The sequence below is a fragment of the Lontra canadensis genome, unplaced genomic scaffold, assembly GCF_010015895.1.
Source record: "Lontra canadensis isolate GAN:19392208 unplaced genomic scaffold, GSC_riverotter_1.0 scaffold9, whole genome shotgun sequence".
NCBI classification, from domain to species: Eukaryota; Metazoa; Chordata; class Mammalia; order Carnivora; family Mustelidae; genus Lontra; species Lontra canadensis.
Window position 1 is genome coordinate 14303125 of NW_022631003.1, and position 27543 is coordinate 14330667.

The 27543-nt window shown below is 38.7% G+C and overlaps 1 protein-coding gene across 7 annotated transcripts in view; it reads left to right on the forward strand.

Moving 5' to 3' along the window:
- GRIP1 (glutamate receptor interacting protein 1) overlaps positions 1-27543 on the forward strand; it is a 663043-nt gene that overhangs the window by 413091 nt on the left and 222409 nt on the right. For 3 of the 7 annotated variants that reach the window (XM_032854879.1, XM_032854880.1, XM_032854881.1), the window contains exons 1-2: positions 18801-18813; positions 19838-20137. The exons of the other annotated variants lie outside the window; for them this stretch is intronic. In XM_032854879.1, coding sequence (XP_032710770.1) covers positions 19855-20137 — 283 coding nt within the window. In that variant the 5' untranslated portion in view covers positions 18801-18813; positions 19838-19854. Of the gene's footprint in view, positions 1-18800; positions 18814-19837; positions 20138-27543 lie in introns of those variants that run through there. 7 annotated transcript variants of the gene reach the window in all.

Here is a 27543-nt window from a genome sequence, read left to right on the forward strand (position 1 = left end):
CAGTCCAGAGCAAATATAAGAATAATAGAGGAGGAACACATGCTTCCTGGCAATGGGGCACAAACAGGCTCCAAATTTTCTGTGGTTTGGGACGTGAGGAAGAAGAAGGGATTTAGAAAATAAGGTGATATTTTTGAAGGATGGAGCATCTGGGAAAGTCAGTCCCCTCCCCTTCACCCACCTTCCATTATAATATTATTTCCTCATCTAAAACTAGAAAACCAGTCTTTTAAGGAATTTATGGATCTGCAATGATGACCCTCAGAGGAAAGCCCTCCCCATTTTCAGATGGAGTTAGTGAGGAATAGGTAGGTATAACATGCTCTTTTGCCTTGCTGTCTGATCTCAGCTCCAGTCCTTCACATAAAGCCTGCCAGTTACCATGCTCTGTCATTCTGAGGAAAATTTGGTTCAGAAAACATACCTATTTAACTCACACTAGCTACTTGTATTAAGCAACCTAGTTCTTCATTAATAAATGTAAATTGATAACTGCTGATGTTTGAGGGCTAGCAAATGTCATGAAGAAAGAGGAGGCAATTTGGGTATAAAGATACATTTTAAAAAATTCTGATTACCAGCCTCAGAAACATTTAGGAAGACATTACATTCATAAAACAAGCTCATCTATAATGATAAGGGGACAAAAGGGAAATACATGGAATTCTTAAAATATAAAAATAGGACTCCTGAAATAAATATTCATTAAAAGAAAAAGTTGACAAAATAAAGGTACATATTTGAAGAAAGTAAATACATAGGAAGAAGATTAATGAGAAAGACACAGCAGCAACCTAAAAATACATGAGCAGGAGAAAAAAAGAGAGGAATTATAATGAAATGATTGATGTAAATTCCTGAAACTAAAGAATATTTTCAGATTGAAAGGGCCCATTGAGCCCTAAACAGGATGACTATAAAAAGATTTAGACAAATTCTCTTAAAATCCTAGGACATTATGAAAAAAAATAGAAGCTCCTAAGAGCTTATCAAGAGAAATAAAAATAGGTTTCCTATGAAAGAATGAGAATCCACTTGGTATCAGACTGTTTATAACACTAGATCCTAGAAAAAAATTTTTTGGCACTTTGAAAGTTCTGAGAAGGTATGCTTTTAAACCTTGAGCTATTAATCAAAGGTGAGCATAAAATAAAGACGTATTCAGACATGCAATGATTTAGACAATTTATATCCAACATGCACTTTTAGAAAAAACTACCTCAGGGGCGCCTGGGAGGCTCAGTGGGTTAAAACTCTGCCTTCGGCTCAAGTCATGATCTCAGGGTCCTGGGATGGAGCCCCGCATTGGGCTCTTTGCTCAGCAGGGAGCCTGCTTCCCCCTCTCTCTCTGCTGCCTACTTGTGATCTCTCTCTGTCAAATAAATAAATAAAATCTTTTAAAAAAGAGAAAAGAAAAAACTACATACATATATACATATATGTATGTTATATATATTAATTAATACATTTTATATATTATATATACATATATGTATATTTCCTGTAATCTAGGAAAGAGAATGCAAAAATGAATACTATATGACTCAAAAATTTGCACAAGAACAATCGTTGCGAGACTAATCCTACTAACATGAGATCAAGCCCCCCGTCAGGCTCCACACTCAGTGGTAGTCTGCTTGGCTATTCTCTGCCTCTGCCTCTTCCCCCGCTTGCTCTTATGCTCACACTCATGCTCTCTCACTCTCAAATAAAGAAAGAAATCTTTAAAAAAAAAAAAAAGTAAAAAACTTCTTTCCTTTACTGACTCACTGTAAAACCCAAAGTCATGGTATGATATCATAGTGCAGAGAAGTGATTTCTCAGAAAATTCTTGAAGTAGAATCTGGACATAATGATTTCTGGAGCATTTCCCAACCTTTGTTCTTCGGAGAACTAATTATGCTAGATGTTAATAGTCACTCCATCAAAAATGGGTTCAAGAAATGGAAAAGTGCATCAAACTGTGATCTCCTTTTTGTAGAACTATATTAGCATATTAAAGATTCTTAGAAGTCCAGTAAGAAATAAAGCTAATTAATTTTGTTTAATCCAGTATTTTCCCAATTTACAATTAAATACTCAACTGCAGAAACCAGATTTGGGGACACATTAGTTTACCTCAATACAGACTGGAACACAGCCAACATAGAAGCCCTAGTCGTCAGTAAAGCCTAAGACAGTAGCTTTCAAAACTAGTTGTTTCAAACATAGTCTTGGCAAATATTGAAAGGTGAATTTTCTAAAAATTTCTAAGAATTGCTTCAAGTGCCCGTATTCTCTGGTATTGTTTATAAAATTAGAGTCATGTGATTTAGAGTTTAGAAGTGCAGAAAGCATAGTTTATGTCCTATTACAGAAACTTAGGAGTCTGACATATTCTATCCTAGACACAAGCCTCCCACTTTCACACAAAAATAACTACAGGGATGTCTGCTTCTAGATTAAATTCCCTCCCCCACCCCTGACACCTCCACAGTGCAGAACTTCTGCATTTTGAACCTTTCAAATCAAAAAAGGTGATTTGAATCCATAACATTTAAAAGGCAGCGCTTACAAACTGGCCAACCCAGACAAGGAAAGATGCAGACCCCCCCTATACTGTCTCGTTTCCAATATAACTACTTCCTGAGGACTCTGGCAACCTATTTTCTCTACAAAGTAAGCTCCCCTCATCCTAGATAGCTGAATAAGTAAATTTAGGGGGGGAGAGGTTTAGTTTTTCATTTGTATGTTACAGAATGTCTGCCAAATATAAGTACTTTATTGTAAGTATATATTATGCTAAATTCTTTATAGCAATAATTAATTGATATATCCTGGTAATAAAATAATGGCATACTGTCATCTTTCAATTTGTTAGAACCTATGGGCAGAATTCCAGTTGAGCACAAAACGTTATCACGTTATCTTGATGAAGGTTAACAAGAAAGGGGATGCTGCACCATTTAGAATTAGAACTTGATCTGTCAAACAAGCATTCTTATCCATAATGATTCTCACTGTAGTATTATGGCATACCCTTTGAAAAAGTGTTAATAGCCTGGGCTTTAATCCAAGAGTGTACAGCTTGACTTACAGATAGTTCCTGTTTATAGAATCAAAGGCAAAAAAGATCAATGAACATGACAAAAAGTCTTACCTCGTCTTAGTGTGATAAAGCAAGGGTAGAGCAGTAATTAACAGTGGAAAACTGGCTCCTTAATGTAGGACAATAGATTGAGGGACCCAGGCTTCCCTTTTATTTTTCTTTTTAATGAAGAAAATGAGTCATCGATTTGCACTTTAAATGAAATGTAAGGTGGTTTCCCACTTTGAAAGGACAGCCACCACAAAGGATTTATGCTAAAGAAAGTCATTACAGTAAGTGTTCTGACACAAAAGTCACAGCCGCCTAGGACAGAAATTTAGCAATTCTTGGAGGAAGGGGTGTTTTCCTGAGATCTTTTTCAACATTTCGGTAAGTGATAGAAATTTTTAAAGAGTTTGTGGTTTTTTTGTTTGTTTTGGTTTTGTTCTCATCAAATCCTAGGAAAAGGCAGACCTGTAAGCCATAAAATGTGGGAAAAGCATCACGAAGTAATCACCCAGCACCTAAAGAAATGTGTGCATCTGCTCTCCCTCCTGGAGACCTTATCACTCGGATTACAGTGCACAAGAACCTCTTGTCGGCCAGAAGTTGTTTGCAGTAATTTATTAGAACCCTTTTCCGGCTCCAAAGGAATATGTTACTCTGCAAAGATTGGAAGTTAAAGGGTTTACGCACGATTTCCTCCATACTTGTTGAACTTGTACAGATGTTTGGTGGGAGAGTAGATGGGGAAATGGGAAAGGAACCTGGAGAGGGAGGGGGAGGGAGGAAGCAGGACTCCTGGCTCCAGCAGACAGTGAAATGGAAAAGAACAGGCCATCAAAATTAGTAGATATTAGTTACCCATAGTTAAAAGGAAAACCTCTTCAGAAGGACATTTTGCTTTCTCTGCCTGGTGGTTCCTCATTTGAATCACAGGACAGTGAACATGTTTGGAGTGTTTGTGTTCTTAAATCTTCCAAGGATGATACACAATTAACGTCACCCTACATGCACAGGAGTACGACTGTCTTAGAATATTAGGTCTTAAATCTTCCACTGAACCTAGAATAAGAAAGGTGCAGTGTGATTTATGGGAAGGAAGAGATCCTTGCTTTATCTAAATCCTACCTGCCCGAAATTTCACTGTTCAACTGATACATATGGTGAAATCTTAGAATAATTATATTGAGTGCTGAAGATTAAATTTAGGATAAATTTTATTTAAATTTTCTTAAGGGCAGAGATGGAAAGAAACATAGGTTGGTAGTTATATAAATAGGGCACTGGCCATTGTAAAGTCTTGGGTTGGTCCTTGGCTAAGGCTTAAGGTAAAACTCAATGAGAACTCAGAAAAACATTAGTTTGGGGGGAAAATGTGATCTCATCTTTTCTATCACTTCAGTGAAATTTTAGGCAAAACTGAGTGTAGAATATGTTATGTAGCGTGTGATACTGAAATAAAGATTGTCTGGGATTCTGATCAAGACGATGATGAATTTATTCTAGACAGTCCTGAAGTTAAACTGAAAACAGTTTGCATTGGTCTCTTTCCCACCTCTCCTGTTTTTTTCCAGAGGCTAACTAGGGTTTCACTTCCACAGGACCTTGCCCTCAGAGCTAGTGGGGCTTTCCTTGTTGTGGTGGTGGTTTGTGAGAGAAGTCATCTCTGCTTTGAGAAATCAACTCCTAGGGACTTTGGTTGTTTCACTGCTTCAGCACTTGACCTTTTTCATTGGGAATTCCAGATGAGTAAAATCTCCTCAAGAGCCAAATCTCCAGAGACAGATCTTTAACCTCTCTGCCCAGCGGAAACTCAGCACAGGAAGTTCAAATCAGCTACATAGGTTGCTTCTGACTCTGAAGGGTAACTGCTTTCAGACTACTGTAAAGAAGTCATTTTTCCCCCCAAAATATTACTCAGTTTCTATAAGGCCATGAATCTTTCATCACAGCTGGAACCTTGAGCATATTTCTGTTTCTGGGAAAGTCACCATATATCTGCATATTAAGCTTTGATTTTCCTAAAAATTATAACATTTACTCCAACTTCAATATTTATTTGTGTTCAGAGTATAACTAACTATTGACTTATGTGGGGAGATCAGATGATATACATATGATAATTATATATGTATATACATAATATATATGTATGTGATTTATGTGTATTTATGAATACACACACACACACACACATATATATATACACACAAACATGTACATGCAAATTTATTGGATGCCCTGCAAAAATACATTTACTTTCTCCATGTCTAAACAGCCACTACTATAAAGGTCATGGCCCATATCTTACTCCTCTCAGTATCTCTAGCACCTAGCAAAATGCCTGGAAGATATCAGGCAATCAGTAAATATAAATATATAAATACATAAAATTGAATTCATAATTAACAACTTAGCCTCTATTCACACATCTCTGCAGAAAATAGAAGTGTGTTAGAATGTGAAATTGTATGAAATAGTGAACTAAAAATAGCTTATGGGAAATATATGTGAGAGTGCTTTGTAAAATTTTATATAAGTACTGTGTAGTGTTATGTTCCTATGAAATAAAAAGATTTGAAGTATTATAGTTGTACAATATAAACATTTTTACTAGTAGACCCTGGATTAATAATAAGCAATTTTCATTAATAAGTTGTTAGCTGAGGAATAAGTTCTTAATTTAAAATATCAATGAGGATAATTCATGAATTTTATTATTTTTCTTCCTTGCCTCAAACACCATTAAATGTTTATCTGTGACATAAGAACAATTTGATAAATATTCTAATACTAGAATATTGCCACTCATTTGACTAGATAAGCACATCATTATAACAGGTGGTGTGGTAGGGGCACCTGGGTGGCTCAGTGGGTTAAGTGTCTGATTTTGGCTCAGGTCATGATCTCAGGGTCTGGCCTCATACCCAGCAGGGAGCTTCCTTGTCCCTCTGCCCCTCTCCCCCACCCATGTTTGCTCTATGTGTGTCTCTCTTTCAAAATAAATAAAATCTAAAAAAAAAAAAAATGGGTGGTATGGTGTTTTATGATATTGATCTTTTTTAGTGTATGGATGCTTGAGCCCATTTTAGTAATAGAATTAAGGTTTGAAGATAGATGAGGACTATTCTAATGAGGACACAGTAATGAGAGCTTTGCCTCACAAATGGCCAACAGTTCACTGGAGAAAAGTTGGGCTGAGGCTGTTGAATCATCTGCAGGTTAGGCACCCGCAGAACATTCATAGAAAAGACCGGACAGTTTCGTTTTAGAGAGGCATGAACACTGATGTATTTTGATGGCTATCTTTATAAAGCAATTGGATACTTTTTAATAGAAAGACAAGCCTTTGTTTATTTTGTGTGTAGGACCTGTGTGTTAACCTGAGAGATATTTGGGGAGTTTATGCTATAGAAGACCATTTTTCTGATCTAAAAGCAAGATAGAACTTCATTTTCTTTTCTGCTAGAGAGATTTTACAGGAATATTGTATAGCAACAATTCACCAAGAGTTAACAGTTGAGCCTCTAGTGAGTATATGGTAGGTACAAATCTGGGTCCTTCAAGGAATATATCTTTTAAATATCCAAGTTTAGAGCACAGACTAGATATACCGTCAGAAACAACCATTTGAAAGGAGAAAGAATTGTTTTCTTAGATTGAATTCAGTGTGTATATACAGTTTATGTTAAATCAGAATCTATATAGAGATTGGTACATGCATTCCTTTTTAGTAACCTATAAAATGGAAATAGTACATTAGGAAGCCCGGGTGGCTCAGTCAGTTGAGTGTCCGACTCAATTTTTGGCTCTGGTGTGATCGGTCGTGAGATTGAGCCCTGGGTCGTACTCTGCGTTGAGTGTGGAGCCTGCTTGGGATTCTCTCTCTCCCTTTGCCCCTCCCTACCTGATCGCATGCTCTTTCAGTCTCTTTAAATAAATAAATAAATAAAATGAAAATCCTCAAGGATTGTGTGACACTGTATTATTACATATGTGTGGAAGTGTAGCTTTTTAAATGTTTTGTTTTGAAGGACATAAAGCAAAGTTGTTTTTAAAAAGAAATGTACAATGACAACTTCATTCATTTACAATTATTAACTGAGCACCTACTAAATGATGAAGCTCTGGGTGATGGGGGTTTACACAGCAGTGAACAAACAAGGGTTGTTCCTACATTTATGGAGCTTAACTTCTAATGGTGGAGTCAGACAATAAATATGCAAATAAATGCATGCTCATACTGTTGTGTAGGGAGTTAAAGGAGGATGTGGGGGAAAGGCACTATTTGTGGTAGGATAGTCAGGGATGGCCTCGCTGATGAGATGACATTTGAAAGCCGAGACCTGAAAGCCATGTGGATATCTAAGGGAAAAGTGTTCTACATAGAGGGAATAGCAAATGCAAAGGCCCCGTGGCTATAATGAGCTTGGTTTATATGTCTCATTAAGGGGACAATATAGCTAGAGCACAGTAAGAAAACCAAAGAGTTCAGGAGCTAGCTTTTAATTTTTTTAAAGATTTATTTATTTATTTTTGAGAGGCAGGCAGAGGGAGAGGGACAGAATCTCAAGCAGACTCCTTGCTAAACATGGAGCCCAACACAGGGCTCAGTCCCACAACCGAGATCATGACCAGAACTGAGATCAAGAGTCAGACACTTAACTGAGCTTCCCAGGTGCCCCAGGAGTTGCTTTTTAAATGAGGGATTTTTAAGTTAATTGCTTATCATACCCAAATGTAGTCACACCTCCAAAATGCTCCATAGAGGTATGGATTACAAGAATATAAGACGACAAGTTTATTTAGTACCATACTTACTGGGCATTTCCTCATATTACAAGGACCATTTCTAGCTTCAGAGAGGCTTCATTCAGATCTACAGTTAGCATCAGCTGCATTAAGTTCTCAAAGTAATTTACTAATTGATAGTAGCAATAATGATGTGCATTGTTTCCATTGTTCTTATTGATTTCTTTTGTCTCTCTGGGATTTTTTTCTGCATCAACATACCAGTCAAATAAAAATTTTTCATTGTAATATTGTTTATTTACTATTCAAATAATTATGTACCATTTATTTCATTAGTAAGTGCATTTTAAAATTGAAAATTTGCCATCCCAGGAAGGAATCACCTTATTAAGGTGAGAGAGGATGATAAACTATTTACTTATAAAATTTAAAATATCTTTTGGTTCTGTAAGAACCAAAATTTAAGTTGAATCTCCAAAACAAATGCTTTTTAAAAAAACAGTATTTAAGAGTAAACCTTAAAATCACCTAAAATAGAGTGCCTCCTGTTGTCTCAAAGACATTATGGCTATCATGCTTTGTGTATCGTCTTTCTCTTAACCAATAACCAATTTTGTATATGATAACCAATTTGTGTATTGTCTTTCTCTTAACCAATAATAAAGATTTTATTAATTCTCAGGGCAGCTTGATATGTGCTAAATGTAGGGGGGAAATCTTTAAAATGCAGTGAAAAGAAACTTGTAGCTAGAAATAAACCCACTTAAACCCATATAAACATGGGATAAGGGATGGTACAGCTTTTAGAACTGCTTCTTCTCCACTCCTAAGCTAGGGAAAAAATTACTTCCTAATCAAACACCATTTCTTCCTCAATAAAAATAACCTTCTATTGAGGTAAAGGACCACCTGAAAGACTTAATTCATTTGAGCAGGAGATCAGAATAAAGCTCAAACAAAGTATCGTTTTCAGCCACAAGGACACCCCACTTAGAACCTTGAGCCTCCCTGTCCCCACCACCTTTTCTGATGCTGTACTCTGTCCAGCTGTAAGGATTGGGCCCTCAGAGTGACTCCCAAGGACAGAAGTGTTCTGCCTTACTGAGAGTCCTCCTATAGTCAAAGAGTGACTTTTCTTGGGGATCAACTGTATGCTGACAGCTTGTCATCTTTCTCCCTCCAGGAGCCTTCCTGGTGGTGCATCCTGGACTGAGAAGTTGTTATTACAGAGTTGTCTCACATTGTTTAAAGATGGCGATTTGATGAGGCAGATCTGCTAGAGCTAGAGTTAAAATGAACCACTCCCATATTTTCTTATTTAAATCAAAACCATACACATTTCAATTTTTAGAATTATTATATGTGATGATAAGAAGCTCTACCAGAGTTATGACTGCTCCCATTGGGGCAATCTAATAGAGAAAACAGAGATTAGGAAGGCTTCCCGCTTATTAGGAAGGATTTTTTATTGGGATGAAAACTGTGCAAAAATAAATACTAAAACGCTAAAGAGAAAGTTTCTTTCTTTATAGTTCATGTGAAGGTATTGTATTCTAAAAGTATTTGAGAAGAGAGGGCTGGATTGCTTACTGAAATGCCCACAGAATCCAAATTTTTAATATTTATTTAATAAATAAATGCCATTCCCCACGACCTAGACTGTCCGACCTAGACACTCTGTTAGGGTGTACCATTGTACGTTAAACATCTAAGGATATAGTCTTCGCTTTTGCAAAGAACCGTGTTCTCTCCAGTTTGGTGTGAAGCACTGGGCCCTATCAGTCCATCTCTATTTATCCCCTCCTTTTCAGAGGCTAGGATACAATGAAATATTTCCCACCATCAGGAAAACAACAGGGCGAGCAATAATCCGTTGTAACTGACAATTGGCCTTGGTGTCAGAGCCACCGTGGGAAGGGGTGGTGACATGCTGGAAACATATGGCCTGTTTAAAAGTGGCTGCAGCTACTCACCTCGATTCTTGCCAGGCAGAAGTACAAGCCAGCCATTATCAGATATTTAGATTTTGCAATAAAAGCCAGGTGTCTGGGTTTTTTATCGGGAAATCTCACAATTTTAAAATGTTGATTCTATTGAAAAAATAATACCGTGTTGGCTAATAAAGTTTACTTATAGTTCAAATTTGCCTCTTGTTGCCAGTTTCCAAACTGTGCAATGTATATTTTATAGCAAAAGAAGAGCAGGGGAGGGAGGAATGCTGTTATTCGTCCATTCCTTCATTTTGCAGACTTTCATGGAATCTCACATCATGACTGGGTCTGTGGGGCTTTCAAAGATGAGTAATGCTGGGTCATTGCATTCCAAGAACTCAGAGTCTAGTGGATGCCCCATCCTTGCCTGGAAAACAAAGCTGCATTCACATTTCAATTATTCTCTGTATGTTTATAGGCTTAAAATCAGCACCTATAGCTCTGATCTCCCACCTGACCTTCAGTGTATCTAATTTCCTTCAAATACGATGTATCAGTAAGCTAGGTCTACCTGTATCAATGTTAATACATGTTCAAAGCATAATAGTGAGGAAAAAAGAAATAAAAAGATTGCAAAAAATATGCAGTATGATTTTATGTGAATTTTTAAGGCACACAAAACAATAGTATATATTGTAAGAATATCCAATTATAGGAAAAATATAAAAACCTCCATAGCTGAAGGATAACAACACCCAGTTGAGGATAGTTGTTGCCTCTGGGGGATGAAAGAGGGAAATGAGTTGGAGATGTTGGTCTCTAGTTGTATCTGCAACACTTTATTTCTTTAAAAATATCTGGTGTGATTTTGTCAACATTTGTTCAATCTTGATGATGGCTGCTAAGCCATCCCATGTTTTCTCTGTCTTCCTGCTTACAGTATTTTAAATAGATAATTTAAAAAAAATAAGAATATAAAATACTAGCACCACTAAATTAGATTTTTAAAAATTTATTCCTAAGGGAATGCCTTTTCTAAATTTCACCACTGCTTGAGTGGCAGTAGACTCCCAGACCTGAAATACTTAAAATTTCCCTCTTGTTTTTCCCCCGTGGCTAACCCAATCTGTTACTTACGAAATCTACCTTCGAACCATCTTTTTCCATTTTTGTTTTATCATTATGGCACAGACATCCTCCTTTAACATCTTAACTACTTTCAGCACCTCCTAAAATGTCTGGCCGCCACCACATTCCCCCTCTATTTCCTCCTGTTGCCATGCTGTTACCTCCCTCATCACATTTTTGCCTGCTCCCATTGTTCACAAGTCACATTTAGTATCTCTCCATGGCAATTGGGCACACCATAGTTTGGCCCCATCTCAATTTATGAAGCATGTCTCCCTTTTCCAGCATTTCCAAGGTATCTCATCAACCTTCCAGTGCCTCCTAGAAAGTAAGCAGCTTTCCACATCCAACTTCCATGATTTTGCATATGATGTTTCTTCTTCACAAAATGCCCCTTCGTTTTCTACCTTTCCAAAACTTCTTCCTGCAAGTATGATTCAAATCCCACCTCTTCTGTAGAACTTGACCTATCTATCTGTTGTTACTATATTTTTGACATGGACTGTATTCACTTTGGTACTGTATTACGCTTTTTGTCTGCAGGTTCATCTTTGATGGAAGTTTTGGTTTGGTTGTGGTTGTTGTTGTTTCGATTTTTTAATTTTTTCCCCCTTTCCTCAAGATCACTTCTTCTTGTCCCAAATTGTTATAGTTGTCTTCTGTCCTCCCGGGTTCAACCATTGGGAAGCAGGTTTTTATAAGACCGCTAGGGCTTCTTTTCCTGTGACTGAGAGAGTTTAAATCTGGAGCTTAGGTCTGTGCCTGGTAGCTCTGCTCCTTCCCTCCTTTGCAACCAAGTAGCGATCACAGCCCTGGTAGTGGTCACAGTGTCTTCAACCTCTGCCCGCTAGCAGGGATGCCTGTCCCACCTCACTATCTCATGTGATGATCCTGTAACCACTGACATCCTGCGTCCATGGGCTTTTAATCTCCATTCTCTCAGATTTTATGTGTTCATCAGGCCACTACAGTCTATCCAATCCTGAGCCCAATAGGCCATTCCAGTTTCCACCCAATATTGTACATTTCACTTCGAGGTTTGGGCCACAGAGATGCTTATTTTGTTTTGAAGTATGGCTATGCTCTCTTAGTTTTGTTTTAAATTTTCACTGCTATGTGTTTGGTATGAGCAGAAGAAACAATTCTCTTGGATGGGGTTTACGGTAGATTTGCCATGTTCTTATAGCAAATAGTTTCTTCCTTTAGGTCTAGCGTGGGTCAACAATTTCTTGGGTTCGATATCCTCTTGGTGACATTAATGCTGACATGCCAAAGCGTGTAAGAAACCGAAGAAAAGTTAATACTGAGATAAAGCTTGTAGTACATCAGATTAATAAATGGAGGAACCGCTAATTTGGAGATGATAGATTGTTTGCTTCTTCTGTTTCCCAAATGAATATTCACATTAGGTGATACTTTTAGGAGATAGGTAGGCTAGTATAAAATTGTTAAAAATTGTGTGAAAATGTGAGCTCTTCACCTTACAAAGGTACCTAAAGTTTATAATGTGCCCTGTTTTAGTAGCTTGGTGTTTGGCAAAACAGATATTTGGAAAATTATAATAGAGTAGTAGTTAGATTGATTACATGTTAATACTTGAGGGAAAGAGATTCATGGGGGTTTTTGATTCCCTTGTAAATTTGGAAACTCAGTGAAAATTATGTGTAAAAACTGAGAACCTGTGATCTAGAATCACTATCAAGGAACCAAGGACCCAGCTCATATCAAGAGTGGCAGAGCCATCACACATTCACCAACCGCAACTCCTCTGACACAATTAATTGTGAGCACAATGAAGTTTACCCTAGAACAACCAAATTAAAACAGTTCAGTGTTGGAGTTTTGGTTTTTTTTTAATATTCTTTGTATCTCGAATCTTTCAGGTAAAGCAACTGGCATTTCTACTTCATAGATCAAATGAACTAGAAATGAAAAGCTTGTAGCCTGTTTTATAATCCTCATCTATGCCTTTCTGCCATTTGTGAGGCATACATAGGCCCTAAAGAAAGTCCCAAGTAAGAGTCCCAGAATTGGAAATCTTTCATCAGATTCTAAGAGGAAAGGCTAGACTTCTCATTAGTCAAATCAGCTTTGGTCAAACGAGGGAAAAGCATGTGGAGAGATAAGGACATGGCGCATCAGCTTGCTAGTGGGATACTTTGCCCAGCACCGCCTGTGCAAAATCTTTACTTATTGACTCTACTCGTCACCTTAACACAAATTGCTCCATACCAGTTGCTAAATCTCAAAATCATGCTTCTGTCTCCCACTGTTTTAGAATCTCCAAGAAGGCAGACATCTCTGATAGTTCTTTTTCTCCGTAGCCTCCACTGTAGGGCCTACACATAGGAGTAGTGGAATAAGAATTTGTTTTTCTTCATTTTATTTTGTATTAAGAAATTTTTTTTCATTTTTCCCAAAAAGTAGAATACTTCTCTTCCATTAAACTTAAACATACTACCCAGAACCCCCTTTACTTCCCAGTGTTTTAATTTTTCTCACAATAATTTCCAGATGCCACCGCCTTTGCTGAGAAAACTCAAAATGCGGAGTGCATGTGCTCCCTTCCTGATTCTAATATCTTTTCCATAATAAAAACAATGTATTCAGAGGTGATAGATGATATTCTCTAGTTTAGAAACCCTGAGTAAAGACTCCTTTCCTCCTCCTTGCAATTATATTCACAGAGATTTCCACCAAGCAAAGGAATTTTTTCTTCATTACCCAATACAATCCACTGAACGTGTCGCCATGTGCCGGTGAGTGTTTACAGGCCTACAGATATGATCCTAATGTGCTTGTTTGCTGTTTTCCCCAATTAGTCATGGCGTATTAAAGTGAATAAAATCTTTTAAAGCCTTTTGGCAGCTCTTTTTGCTGAAGTGCTCACATCCACATTAGAAGAACAGTAATTGTGCGTATTCTGATTTGAAAATAAAGAGAAACTGAATATGTTTTGGGGGAAAAAACGCTAAATGACATAGAGAGAAAAGCAGTCCCTAGAGCAGAACACAGTAACTCTTAAAGCTTAAGATTTAGGAAATAATTTAAATTTTGCTGATGCCTCTCCTCCAGCCTCAGGCTTCCTGGGCTCTACAGAAGATTCTAGAATGTGGTATGAATCGAGTATCGATCCTGCTTTAGGATAATCCTTTTATCTATACAATGTGAATTTAAGGAGATAATGGATACGATGAATGGAATTCTAGGTTTCTTATTTTGGTGCTTAATATTCCAAAGTTGCTACACCACGGCTTGACTGGGCAGGGTAGAATTCCCTGAAATCACAAAATATATGTGTCCCCATGGGAAATGAATATTCTAGCAAGAGGACCTATCACAAGTAGGTGATACATACTAATGTATATTAAGCAATCATAATAACAACTGCAACCTCCATTTACTGAACACTTTCCAAGTATATTAAGGCATTTTTCTACATGTTAACCATATCATCCCCTTACATCAGGGCTGTGAATTGGTTCTTCTTTTTTTTAATTTTTAAAAAATTTTTTAAAGATTTTATTTATCTGACAGACAGAGATCACAGTAGGCAGAGAGGCAGGCAGAGAGAGAGGGGAAGCAGGCTCCCTGCTGAGCAGAGAGCCCGATGCGGGGCTCGATTCCAGGACCCTGAGATCATGACCTGAGCCAAAGGCAGAGGCTTAACCCACTGAGCCACCCAGGCGCCCCTGAATTGGTTCTTATTACCATTTTAGAGATGAGGAAGTTTAGGGACAGAGAAGTTGGATAGTTTGCCCCAAGTCATGCTGCTAGATGTGAAACTGATCAGTGTGCTACCAGAGCCAGACACCTGACACTCTGCTCTGTATTACCTTTCTACATTTACTATAAGTATTTATTCTTTACATGTGTCTATAAGGGTTGCTATTTGGGTTTGTAAAAGACTGTGACAGAACGCTGCAGTAAGCTATTAACCTAAAATATTACATACCCCAGGGACCCTAGGTGGCTCAGTCAGTTAAGGGTCTGACTCTTGATTTTGGCTCAGTTCACGATCTCATGGTCACGAGCCTCACATTCGGCTCCACGCTCAGCTGGGAATCTGCTTGAGATTCTCTCTCTCTCCTTCTGCACCTCCACCTGTTGTAAATAATTAACAAAATAATATATTACATACCCCAGAATGCAAAACACAAGGGTAGCACCAGTTTACATTATTGCCCATTGTCTACCATGTACCAAATTACTAGTGAACAAGCCTCAAAGAGAACATTTTTGATCTGTAAAGTCCTATGTGTTTCAAACACTGGTTTCCTCTCTAATTCTTTCTCGGTAATTAAGAATCAGCCTGTGGTTTAAAATCTGAATAGTTAATAATAGTGACCATATGTGTAAGCTGTCCTTCAAAGAAGGTATTACAGGTACAAAGTATTGTCACAGTGTCTGGCGATTAATGTAATGTGCGAAGTATTTCCATTAGGCCCTCTGAACCGAGAAACTTTAAGTTGCATTGCAGGGACTTTATTCTACTAAAATTCAAATTCTGAAGCATAACATGTCTATAGCTTGATCTCTGAAGGCTCAAAACTTTATCAGAATCAGACTGACAACAGAGAAGATAATCTCTCTTGAGTAAAACACGTTTTATTTGATTACTATATTTCTTGGACAAAACCCATAAGATTAAGGAGTATTTCTGCCCTGATGCCTCTTGTCTCCCTCAAGCATCCTGAGATAGCTGGCATCTATGGGCTGTGGCTAGTAACATATCCCATTGACTAGATGACCCAAGTAGACTTTCTTTTCTTCTTCTTCTTTTTTTTAAGATTTATTTATTTATTTGACAGAGAGAGAGAGAGAGGGAGATCACAAATAGGCAGAGAGGCAGGCAGAGATAGAGGGGGAAGCAGTCTCCCCACTGAGCAGAGAGCCTGATGTGGGGCTCGATCCCAGGATTCCAAGATCATGACCTGAGCCACCCAGGCACCCTCCACCCCCGCGCCCAAGTAGACTTTCAAAAACATTAGTCCACCAATGATCTAAGCTGGGGTACAGACTTCTGGTTGCTGCACAGGTAGGGCGGGATACTCTCGCTTGGATTTGGAGTTCATCACCAGGTACAGAGGGAAGGCATGGCCAGGAAAGTCTGTGCTTATTTTACTCAGCTGTTCTTGGGGGAAGACAGGCAGACGGTGAACCTGGGGATGCGGTGGAAAGAATATGACCTTTGACGTTCTAAGTCTCAGATCTGTTACTCACTAGATCTGTTCCCTGAGAGCACTCTCAAAGCTCTCTGCGGCTCAGTTTTCCTTTTCTGTAAGGTAGATATCATACCTGGCCCTGAAGCTCACCACTTTGGCTGTCCAGTAGAGAAGATTGTATTTCCATCCTCTTCTCTCACTACCTGACAACCCAAGAAAATCAGATCTAGTCCTCCATCTAGACATGCAAGCAGGTGTCTCTCTTTGTATCTCTATTTCACTGCCTTTGATTATGTGCTTCCTTCTTCCTGGATTGTGTTTTCCCCCATTTCCATGTTTCTAAGTCCTACCTCTTTTGCAAGTCCTAGTTTAAATATTCTTTCTAAAATGAAACTTTCCCCAATTCCACCAAACAGAGGTAATTTCTCTCTTCTCTGTATTCCAGCCACCCTTGGGGGTGCTCGATGGCACTAACTAGTGTGCCCTTTCTTGGATAGCACTTATTTATGTGCTGCTTTTATCCTTCCTACTAGACTATAAGCTTCTTGTGAGGGAAATAAAGTCGAATCCATCACTGTATCCCTATGCAGTGCTTAGCATGACTCCTTGCGCATTGGCAGTCAATAATTTTGTGCTTAATTGAATTGAATGAGAGAAGGAAACTGAACTTTGTGCAAATCTCTAAACCTTTCTACCTGCCCAGGATCGAGGGACTCCACTTCTTTGATTGAGTCTGATATGACCTGAAGTAATAAGGAAGACAGAGCTAATGTTATTCTCTAGTCCTACTTAAAATCTTCTATATTCTTCAGGAATCTGTTGCCTCCTGGTAGATGGATATTCTGAGGTTTTATAGATTGAATACATTTTTAAAAATACTATCAAAGAGAATAGAGGTGGGCCAACTTCAAACATGAAATTGCCAGGGGAAATAGCCAGACAATCTGCATTTTATTTGATTTCTAGTTAGGAAACTATTGATTTTTTTTTTCTTCTCTTAGTTATTGCATATGGTCATCTTGCTTTTAAATTAGAAGAGTAGTCATTCCTTTCTTTGCTTATCCCCTACAAGTAAAAAAAAAGAGGTGAAAATCCAAGAGAATGAATGGAAGCCACGAAATAAACCTAAGTTTATAAATAACGTTCACTCACCAGGACTATCAACATGTCTCATACATTGATTTTTCCCTCTATATTGTTTTAGAAATACGTAATTATCAGGTTTCCTTTACAGGTGTTATTCATGCAATTAGGTGATACAGAAAACACCTTTAAATTTCCAGTTAAAACTGGACTTTGAGCTAGAGACACACATAGGACAGTCTGGTGCTAAAGATTTGCTGTAAGTGAACCTCAAAAATATTGCCCCCATGGATGATAATCTCACCAACTCCCTCATCAGCTTCTTGTTCTGTGCATTGAACCCTCCTCTCATTAAATCCTTGACTTGATAACGTTATCCTATTTGCTCATTTCGTTTCTCTCAGCAGCTACTCATAAACCCAAAGGACTCGATCTTCCTGAACATTGTCATGGCTGTAGGAATCATGCTGGAATGCTTTATAACAAAAGGAACATCTTGACTGAGATTCAGTTCGACACACATGTATCGAGCTGGGAAGCCTGGGATACTCATCCACTCCTTATTTTGTTTGAATTTAGAGAGGGAATAAGACACATACGCAGCTATCATGTAGGTCAAGCTATGATTCGTATGAATAGGGTGAGGCAAAGTACCTAAGGACGAGGAAAGGAAAAACATTAACAGTTTCTGCATACCATTATCTTCTCAGGGATGATATTCAACACATTTAATAATCCGTATGGCCAGACACTGGCCAGACAGAAAGGACATCAGCCAGAGCTGGCGCAGAGTCCCAGAGAGCCAAATAGTACCCCTTATCTTGCTGGATTGTGGAAAGGTCTGAGGGCTTCTGGGAGAGGTGGGTCAGGGCTGAGGTAGCAAGAAGGCACTGGTACAGGAGGTATGCATGGGGCGGGAGGATACATCTGAAGGGCAGCAGCTTTTACCAGCTGTTTTGAAAGTATTTCAGTATTTTACCCCTGATGTGACCATTCTGGTACAAAGTAGCAGAAGATCAAATGCAGCCACTCTATGAGTGAAGTATTATTAAGCAGAATTTAAAAAGGAAGAAATCACATATTAGGGAGGGGTAGAGGCACAGAGCTAGTGAAAGATAGAACTGAATTTAACCTACTTCTTCCTTTGTTCTAAACCCCATCGTCTGTTTTAGTAACAGTTCATACTCACAGATCTAGAGGAGGACGACAAAGATGACCATGATTATGATTTACAAACGAAAAGTGCCTTTTGAGCTAAGCCTTTAAAATAACAGAAGATATTTTCTTATCATATTTCCAAGAGTAGATGGTGCCAGGTTCGTTTGTTTTGTTCCTGGTAAGAATCTTCTTGCTGTTCTTTTCCTAGTTAGCCTTCTTGTCCTTCCTTTCTTCCCGTGTCTATCACTTCCTTTGGATAGAAAGTCTTCCTGTAGGGTTCAGCTGCAAGAGGACGGTGAATGAGCTTCCAGAATCTTAGAACCCATTGTATTTGTGTCTGTCATTGTGCATTTTTGTGGAAAGAGGATCTATAGTTTTCTTCAGGTTCTGAGGCCTCGGTATAACTCCATTACATTAGAGGAAACAAAATAATATTCCACAGATGGAAATTTGGGGCATTATGATGTCATGTAATGTAACATTCTGAAAATACAACATGTCCATTTGAATTTCAAAGGACTGAGAAGTGAGTACTCTCTCTTTGGCATTACTTATATGTTGTAGTCAAATAAATGGCATTTCCCCTTGCACGTACCAGTGAATGCTCTTAAACGTTTGAGAAATGAGACACCATGGAACTCAGGCACCCAACCTTGGCAGACGATTCTGGCATGTTACCTGTGACTGACGTTTAGAGATCACAGGTCACACTAACAGTTCCAGCACACCTGAGACAGTGGGGCTGGTGGTCTAGTGCAGTGGTTAAGTTCAAGCTCAGATCCAACCACTGGAATCCAACCTTAGCTATTGATTCCTTGCTCTATATCTTCAGACAAGCTATTTCATTTCCTTGTGCCGTCATATTCTTATCTTGGAAATGAGATTACTGATAGCACCTGTTTTTCATAGTTGCTATGGAGAGGAAGAGGTTGATGGAAGGTGGGACTACAAAGGCTCATGGCAGCTGAACTCTTGCATGAAGGCCAGAGTACCAGAAGATCAGAGGACCTAATGTCCCTACTAAAGCTACTCCTTTCAGCACACACTTCGTCTTGCTTCCCAGTCTCTGACATCATTTTTGTGCCAGAGTCCTCTATTCCTGTTTTCTTGTCTTCTTACATGGCTTCCCCTGTCCCATTAATGGAGTGAAAACAGGCATAGGGAATAAAAACTACAATATGATTCTGGAGGCTTGTCTTGTTTTATTGTAGCAAATAAAAATATCTCAAGACTCCACAATTACTCATCCAATCCAGTAAAACTAAAACCAAAGGAAAGTAAAACCTCTATGTTATGCTTTACCTGGCAAAGCTCATATTCTAGTTCCCAAATTTGTTTCTAAAGTGAAACTTCTACTTCTGGCCATGTCAGTAAAACTGTTAATCAGTGAACATTGCTTGAGAGCTCAATATACATAAAGCATAGAAGGGGATAAAAAGCAATTGCATTTGTAAGAAAATAAATACACATGATGCAAAGAGTAGCAAGGATTCTATATCATCACCCAGGCCTATTTAACTGAAATCGTGTCTACCTTTTTCTGTGTTTAGAGTTTTTTGAAAGATGAATGGACATTGCAGCCCAGTTTGAGAAAGTCATGGCAAAATCAGTTAAGAAACATCACTTTAGCACTTCTGAACCTTCTCTTCCAGCAACTTTAGTCTCCAACAGCATCTCCTTTAATATTGATGGTTCCATCCAGTATAAAGAAAAGCCGTATTTCTCTGCCTCCGAAGCCCTAGATGCTTACATTGATGATTTCTATTTAAGTTGTAAGCCACCTGATATTAATGATACAAAGGTTAACTTGGATCAGAGCCCTCTCGAATTTCTTGCTAAACTAAACAGTGGTAAGCTTTCATTATTCTCTGAGTTCAGTTTTCAATTATCTATAGAAAGCCTATGCTTTGAGAAGATCTATGATCGAAAAGATTTTTTTTCTTGGAAAATAATTATCTTACACTTTGTGAATCTTTTTATAAGATTGCTATATAATTTTAAGTTTCCAAAACTTTTCAGCAATGGCTCCCTTCAAATTGAGAGTTAGTTATAGAAAACACACCCAAACCTTGATTTCAGAGTGCAAAAGCTCTGGCCTTAGCTAGAAAGCCTTGTGCTCTATGACTAAAGGTGTTACAAAGTCACTTAAATTCTCCAAAATGCGAATAACAGTAGTAACACCTCATAGGGTTATTGTGGGAACTAAATGTACATGAAATGCTCTTAAATCGTCATGACTATAGTAGGGTCCTCAGTTTCTCTCTGTAGCCCAATGAACACTATAATGGAAATAAGTGACTTGAGGTCTGGCTCCCATTCTGCTAATGAGCTGAGATATGAGAAGTCATTTCCTCTCCCTGGGCTTCAGTTTCTTTCTCAATAAGATCAGGAGACTGAAATTTATGAGCTCTGTAATTTTAAAATTCTGCATTATGTAGATTACAGAAAAACAAAATTATTCAACTCCAGTATTTCTCATTTAAAAAGTCTTATTTGTAGAAGGCAGAAAAAAAAAAATACCACCAGGAAAGCAAAACCAGGTATGAATCTGCATTTGTGACTGACCGTGAAAACCTTGGGGATATCACCTCCTCTGATAGTAACTTCTCTTATCTGTATAAGTAGGAATAATAATAATATTGATACTAATAATAAGAATGCCTGTTTCTTCACTAAACATGGGAAGCCATACATTACAAAAGTAAGGTGTCATGTAATATTATTGATTTTGAATTATTATGAAAACAACATTCACCGTAATAATACATGCTAGGCTTGATAGGCAAAGTTAGAGTATATCAAACAGCTTTTTATTTTTTCATAAGTGAAAAAACATAAAGTGGCATGAGAATTCATGTAACTGTGGCATTCCCTACACTAGAGAAAACAACGTTTCTTTTTTTTTTTAAGTATTTTTATTTATTTGTTAGAGAGAGAGAGAGAGCAAGAGAGGGAATGGGGGGGTGGCACAGAGGGAGAGGGAGAAGCAGACTCCCTGCTGAGCAGGGAGCCTAATGTGGGACTCGATCCCAGGTCTCTGAGATAATGACCTGAGCTGAAGGCAGACGTTTAACTGAGCTACCCAGGCACCTGAAAACTTTAATTCTTTAACCCAAGTTGTATTATAAATATTTGACATGGTTTGATCAATAGGCAAGCATGATAGTGGGGACTGAGTGTGAAAGTGTGCTTCAGCTGTCTAGATTATCCATGCGATCGAACTGTAAAATATATTATAATTTAGTCAGTAAGATTGTTGGCTTTTCTGACAAGGATTTTCATCTTTTTTCATTATTATTATGTTCAGTTAACCACTGTATAGTACATAATTAGTTTTTGATGTGTTCTGTGATTCATTAGTTAAGTATAACAACCAGTGCCCATCACAACACGTGCCCTCCTCAATACCCATCACCTTGTTACCCCCTCCCCATATCCTCTCCTCTCTAAAATCCTCAGTTTGTTTCCCGGGGTCCAGAGTCTTTCATGGTTCGTCTCCCTCTCTGGTTTCTCCCCCTTTGGACTTCCCTCCCTTCCCTATGGTCCTGCATGCTATTGCTTATGTGCCACATATGAGCGAAACCATATGGTAATTGTCTTTCTCTGCTTGACTTATGTCACTTAGCATAATTCCCTCTAGTTCCATCCACATGGGTGCAAAATTGGGTATTCATCCTTTCTGATGTCTGAGTAATATTCCATTGTGTATATGGACCACATCATCTTTATCCCTTCATCTGTTGAAGGGCATCTCGGCTCCTTCCACAGTTTGACTATTGTGGACATTCCTGCTGTGAACATTGGAGTGCAGGTGCCCCTTCTTTTCATGACATCTCTACCTTTGGGGTAAATATCATTTTTTGAAGGTTTGTTGTAGAAAGCCTTCCTATGTCCAGTTTTTCCCTTGGATCTAAAGGAGACACTGGACAGCAGGCCCTTGTTAATGGCTTGGAATATGACACAGGCACATGCTCTTTCCTGCCTCCTCTTAACTCTGCCATCAACAATATTCTTGACACGTCTTTGTAAAGGGAAATAGAGGGCTTTTTTTCTGATTATAAAAGTAGTTCTGGCAATAAATTTTCAGAAAACACAGGAGAAAACAGAAATCAATTCTAATCTCAATGGAGAAAACTATCGACAGTTCTATATAAACTTCCCTCTTTTTTTTTCAGTGCAAATACCTACGATAGAATCGTACTATCCATTCTGTTCTATAATTTGTTTATTCACTTATCAATAGGCTGTGAATATTTTTCATGTCATTAAAATCATTCTGTATCTTTATATTAAATGGTTCTAAGTACTTCATTGTTTCAGGACATTTTAATTGCCACTAATATCTATTCAAAATGTTGACGAACCATGAGAGACTATGGACTCCAGGAATCAAACTGAGGGTTTTAGGGGGGTGGGGAGATGGGGGGATGGGTGAGCCCAGTGATGGGTATTAAGGAGGGCACGTATTACATGGAGCACTGGATGTTATACACAAAAAATGAATCCTGGAACACTACATCAAAAACATATGGTGACTAACATAACATAATTTTTTAAAATTATTAAAAAATAAATTTAAAAAATTGTTGCAATTGCCACCATTGTACATACATGTTTAAGTAGCTGTCCGGTTATTTCCTTAGGATAAATTTCTAGGCATGGGGTTTCTAGATCAAACAACATGCACTTTTTAAGAGTTTGATTTATATTACTAAACTGTCTTCCAAAAAGGACATACCAATTTGATATTCTCTCCAAGGGAGTGGGAGTGTCCTTATTCTCCTATAACTTCACTATCCAGGACTATTATCTTTTTACATTCTTGCCAGTCTACTGGGTAAAAATTGGTATCCCTGTTTATTGATCCTTTGCTCTTCTCCTTTTGTGAATGCCTAGCATTGGTTTTTACCTGTTTTTGTTTAGTACATTTAAATCTTTACTTCTTCTAGAATTTATTTTGTTGTTAGGTACAGTTAAAGCTCAATTAGTTTTTTAAACAATTCCACTTGCCACTTTGTCATGACCTAAATTCCCATATATTTCTTTTTTTTTTAAAGATTTTATTTATTTATTTGACAGACAGAGATCACAAGTAGGCAGAGAGGCAGGCAGAGAGAGAGGGAAGCAGGCTCCCTGCTGAGCAGAGAGCCCGATGCGGGGCTCGATTCCAGGACCCTGGGATCAAGACCTGAGCTGAAGGCAGAGGCTTAACCCACTGAGCCACCCAGGTGCCCCTCCCATATATTTCTTGAGTCTTTGTTCCAACCACCTGTCTGCTCCATGTCTGCACTATTATCACTCTATTTTAATGACAGTAGTTCTACAGTGAATTTAATGTCTTGGCTAGGACAGAGGATGGAGAGCTTAGGAGTCACGTCTATTCTCACTCGTTTATTCTTCCAAACGGGCTTTAAAATTACTCTAAACAATCTCCAAATGTTGGTCTTTGGATTACTTAGATTAAATTCCTAACTGCCCTCCTGGGCCCTGCGTGGTCCCCTCCAGCCTGTCATCCACCCTGCAGAAGAAGGATCTTCAGGAAGTACAGATCTACTTCCGTCATTTGTGCGCTGCAGGTTCTATAATTGCCCTCCCCCCGCCTCACTAGACTAAAAAGAAAGCTTAAAGTCCCTAATATGTTCTCAGGGCTAGTGGAGATCTGGATCCTACTTACCAACCTAGCCTGTTTCTCTTCTCGGTTGCTACTGCGCATGTGCACACCCCTCCCAGGGGGGTCCTTGTTCCGGCTGTCTGGAGCTGCTTCCAGCCCAGGGAGTGTATATGTTGCCTCTCTACTTTTTATATGTTGGTCCGTCAGTCTGGAGTTCTCTCCTCCCCACCCCCCTTTTCTCTGGTTGGCCTCAGTTTAGATGTCACTTCCCTGCCTCTTCTCACAAAGTCCAGTTTGGTTGCTCCCACTGTGCCTTCCCTTCCCACCTGTAAAGTCCCCTAGGATGCCATGTAACATTGCATTGTAAGAATCTGCTCACCAGTTTGTCCTCCCACTGGACTGACAGGGCCACCTGAGTCTCTGTCTTATTTACTATTGTAATTACCCTTGTAACTTAGCACTGAGAGACACAGTCCATTTGTATCAAAGAAGGAAGTGGCAAAGGAAGCAATATGGTCATGTTGTGTGTGTCTATGACTCTTGTTGTTCTCATTTTAGGCTTCTCATTCCATTGGCAGCATGATTGTTATGGAAACTATTGCCTTCCTCTCCATCTTTTTAAAAATCGTTAATCTAGTGTATGATTTGCTCACTCAGAGGGGTGATACTTGGTTCCCTTTCTCACTGGACCAACATGAGCGTGTTCTACACAATGCCAGGGCTGATAACACCAAGACCTTTATAGGATACATCCCCAAAGAGAAAGAGATGACCCATAATGTCACCACCACCCTTGGGGATCCTTTCACTTCTTCACCAGCTTCTCAACTGATGATTTCTTTGGGTCGACTTCTCAGAGACCCATGCCCATACTTCTTCACTTGATTGGACGCTTTTTAGGCTCATCGCTCAGACTCAACCCAGATGCTACACCATTTTTGCAGAGCCCACAGCAGCTGTTGTGGTATCATGTGCGTGGAGCTTCGCACTCACCGCAGGTGGCTGCCTGTGTCTGTTTCTGTGAGTTCTGTGAGGCACCAGCACTGGCTCTCGTTATTCCTGTTTCCACAGAGCCTGGCATGGTTAAAGGAACTGAGCTAGACTGAAAAATAACCCTCAAGAATGACTACCTCGGTGTGTCTAATAAAGCTATATTTAATCTAAGATGAGGGGGGAAATGTGAGTCTACCCACTGTGTGCTCCCACACGCAGCCCCCTCAGGCATATCTTAGGCATCGAGCTCAAATTTGGAGGAGCATCTCAAAAAGTTATTGACTTTATTGACTCTTAGCATTGAATTTTTTTTTTTTCACTAACTCACTATAATGTTCTTCTCTTCGTGTTCTGTAAGGAACTTCTCCGCACTGAGGTTTTACAAAATATTTCCAGGCACTTTTTTGTCTGTTTTTGCCTTGAAATTCAAGTGATTTTTCTTGGTATGGAAAATGTGCTTTGGGAGAACCAGAGAGGAGACTCTCTTGAAAGATTATGGCAAAACGCTGTATGGCTTTACCTTGAAACATTAATCCCTTGAATACTCCCCTTTTCGTTTTTATGCTCGTACGTGGAGAAAATAATCCAGCAATGCTGTTAACAGCCTATTTTGTGGATGAGAGAGTTGTTCTTCTTTCACAATAATGAAAAATCATAACTATTGATCTGGAGGTGGACTGATCTGGAAACCAAAGTAGAGTTTCAGTGCACCTGAGACAGAAAGAATTCATGTTTATACCACGGCCCAAAGCAACTTCGAGAGACATTATCTGAGACTTCTGTACTGCCTTGGATGCCTTTGGGGCATTTTGCCATGTTTTCAATTTGTAGTTTTTCAGGAAGAGAAACAAGAAACCTGTTTGGAAGTCATCCTGTTAGTCTAAGGGTAATGAATTTATTTTTCAGTCTGTGCTTGTCTGATGTTGAAGTAATGAACAACATGCAATTATTTAATGCCGCATGTGTGCTAAGTACATGTTTGTAATTAGGAATGTAGGGTCACCCACAAACTCTATTCTGAATAACCATGGTCCCTACCTTCACCGACCTCACAGTTTGCAAATAAATGTAACACCAACAGTTGTAATACAGTGTGATGTAGTTTAATTGTTCAGATGGGAATATGCATGAGGTCTGGGAGCAAAAGGATGTGTATTTAAAGCAGATTGGAGGCTTGGAAAAGGCTCCCAGAGAAAATGATGCTTCCGTTAAATTTTGAAGGCCAAAGTAGAAGATAGCAGACCAAAAGGAAAAAGAAGGAGAACTTTCTAGAGATAGGCATGGCTGTGTGGAAGGCACATCATACATTTAAGAGGTTACTCACAGTTCAGGGATGGATGCAGACAGATATGTTTTAAATTCTATCTCCTTCAAGTTTGTCTCAACTTCAGTTTTAATTCTGGTAGTATAACTGCACTTCTATTAAAGTCATCTGGCTCCTTATATGTGTGATGAGAAAACAGATTTCACTCATTCTCATGTGTGGCAACTTTTAATTGAAAGATAGCAATGAGGATATTTGATGCAGGTGTTTTCTACACCTGTACCTCTGAAATACCTCTAGTATCTTCATACTAGAAAATGCAAATTTTATAAATGAAATAAGAGTTTGATCGCTATTCAAGTGGACATTTTATGCTGGATTATTTATCAGTCTTTTCTGTGGTTCCTTCTAACTCCTAGAACATTTAATCTTTTCACAGCCTGCCTGCCTGGAAGAGTCATTTTCCTCTTACTATCCAATCCCTATGGGTCTCCCTCAATGTGATCTCCACTCCTACTACTTCACTGCGACTGGTCCCTCGACAGGGGTGTGCTGCCCCACCTAGCCACCCCGCACGCTGTGCGAGCTCATGCTTTGTGATTTCACTAGAACCATTCCCTCATCCTGAAATACCCCTGCTCCCCAGTACACGTACCTTCTTCATATCTGACTCGTGCTCACTCTTCAAAACCCACCTCAAACCTCTGCCTAATCCTTTTCTGCCTCTGTGTTCCTGCCCCCATACCTCGGCACCTAAGTTTGCTTTACTAGTAATAAGCTGTGCTACTAGTATAGTATAATACCAATACCTAACATTTATTAGTATGTGTGCATGTGTATTTGCTGCCTATAGTAATGCCTACATTTATTAAGCTCTTGTTATCTGTCAGGAACTATTAAATGCTTTACCTGCATTATATTATTTGACTCTCAAAACCATACCATGAGATGAAATCCTCATTTTTCAATGATACTGAGACCTAGAGAGGTTATAGAAGATGCCCAAGGCACAGAGTTGTAAGTGTTGCCTCTGGATTTATACCCAGCCATTCTCATTCCAAAGTTCCCACTCTGGGCCAACACTGCACCACACACACTTTACGTGGGCCATAAATAAAACTACAGGATATAAGGCTGAGACAAAAAAGAAAAAAGAAGAAAGAAATCCTAAGACTCCTCATGGACATCATGATCTGAATTTTAAAGAAGGACCAAAATTGACAAAGTTGGTTCCATGTTTTATTTCTATTATTCCTCTTAGTAACTAATAAGCAGGGATATGACTAAAAAGATAGAAGAGTCTGAGAGGAGAGAGAAGAATCTGGCTGATTACTTCTTGACTTGTTATTTTTGCTATCTTTTTTTTTGCTGATTGTTTTTCATTATAG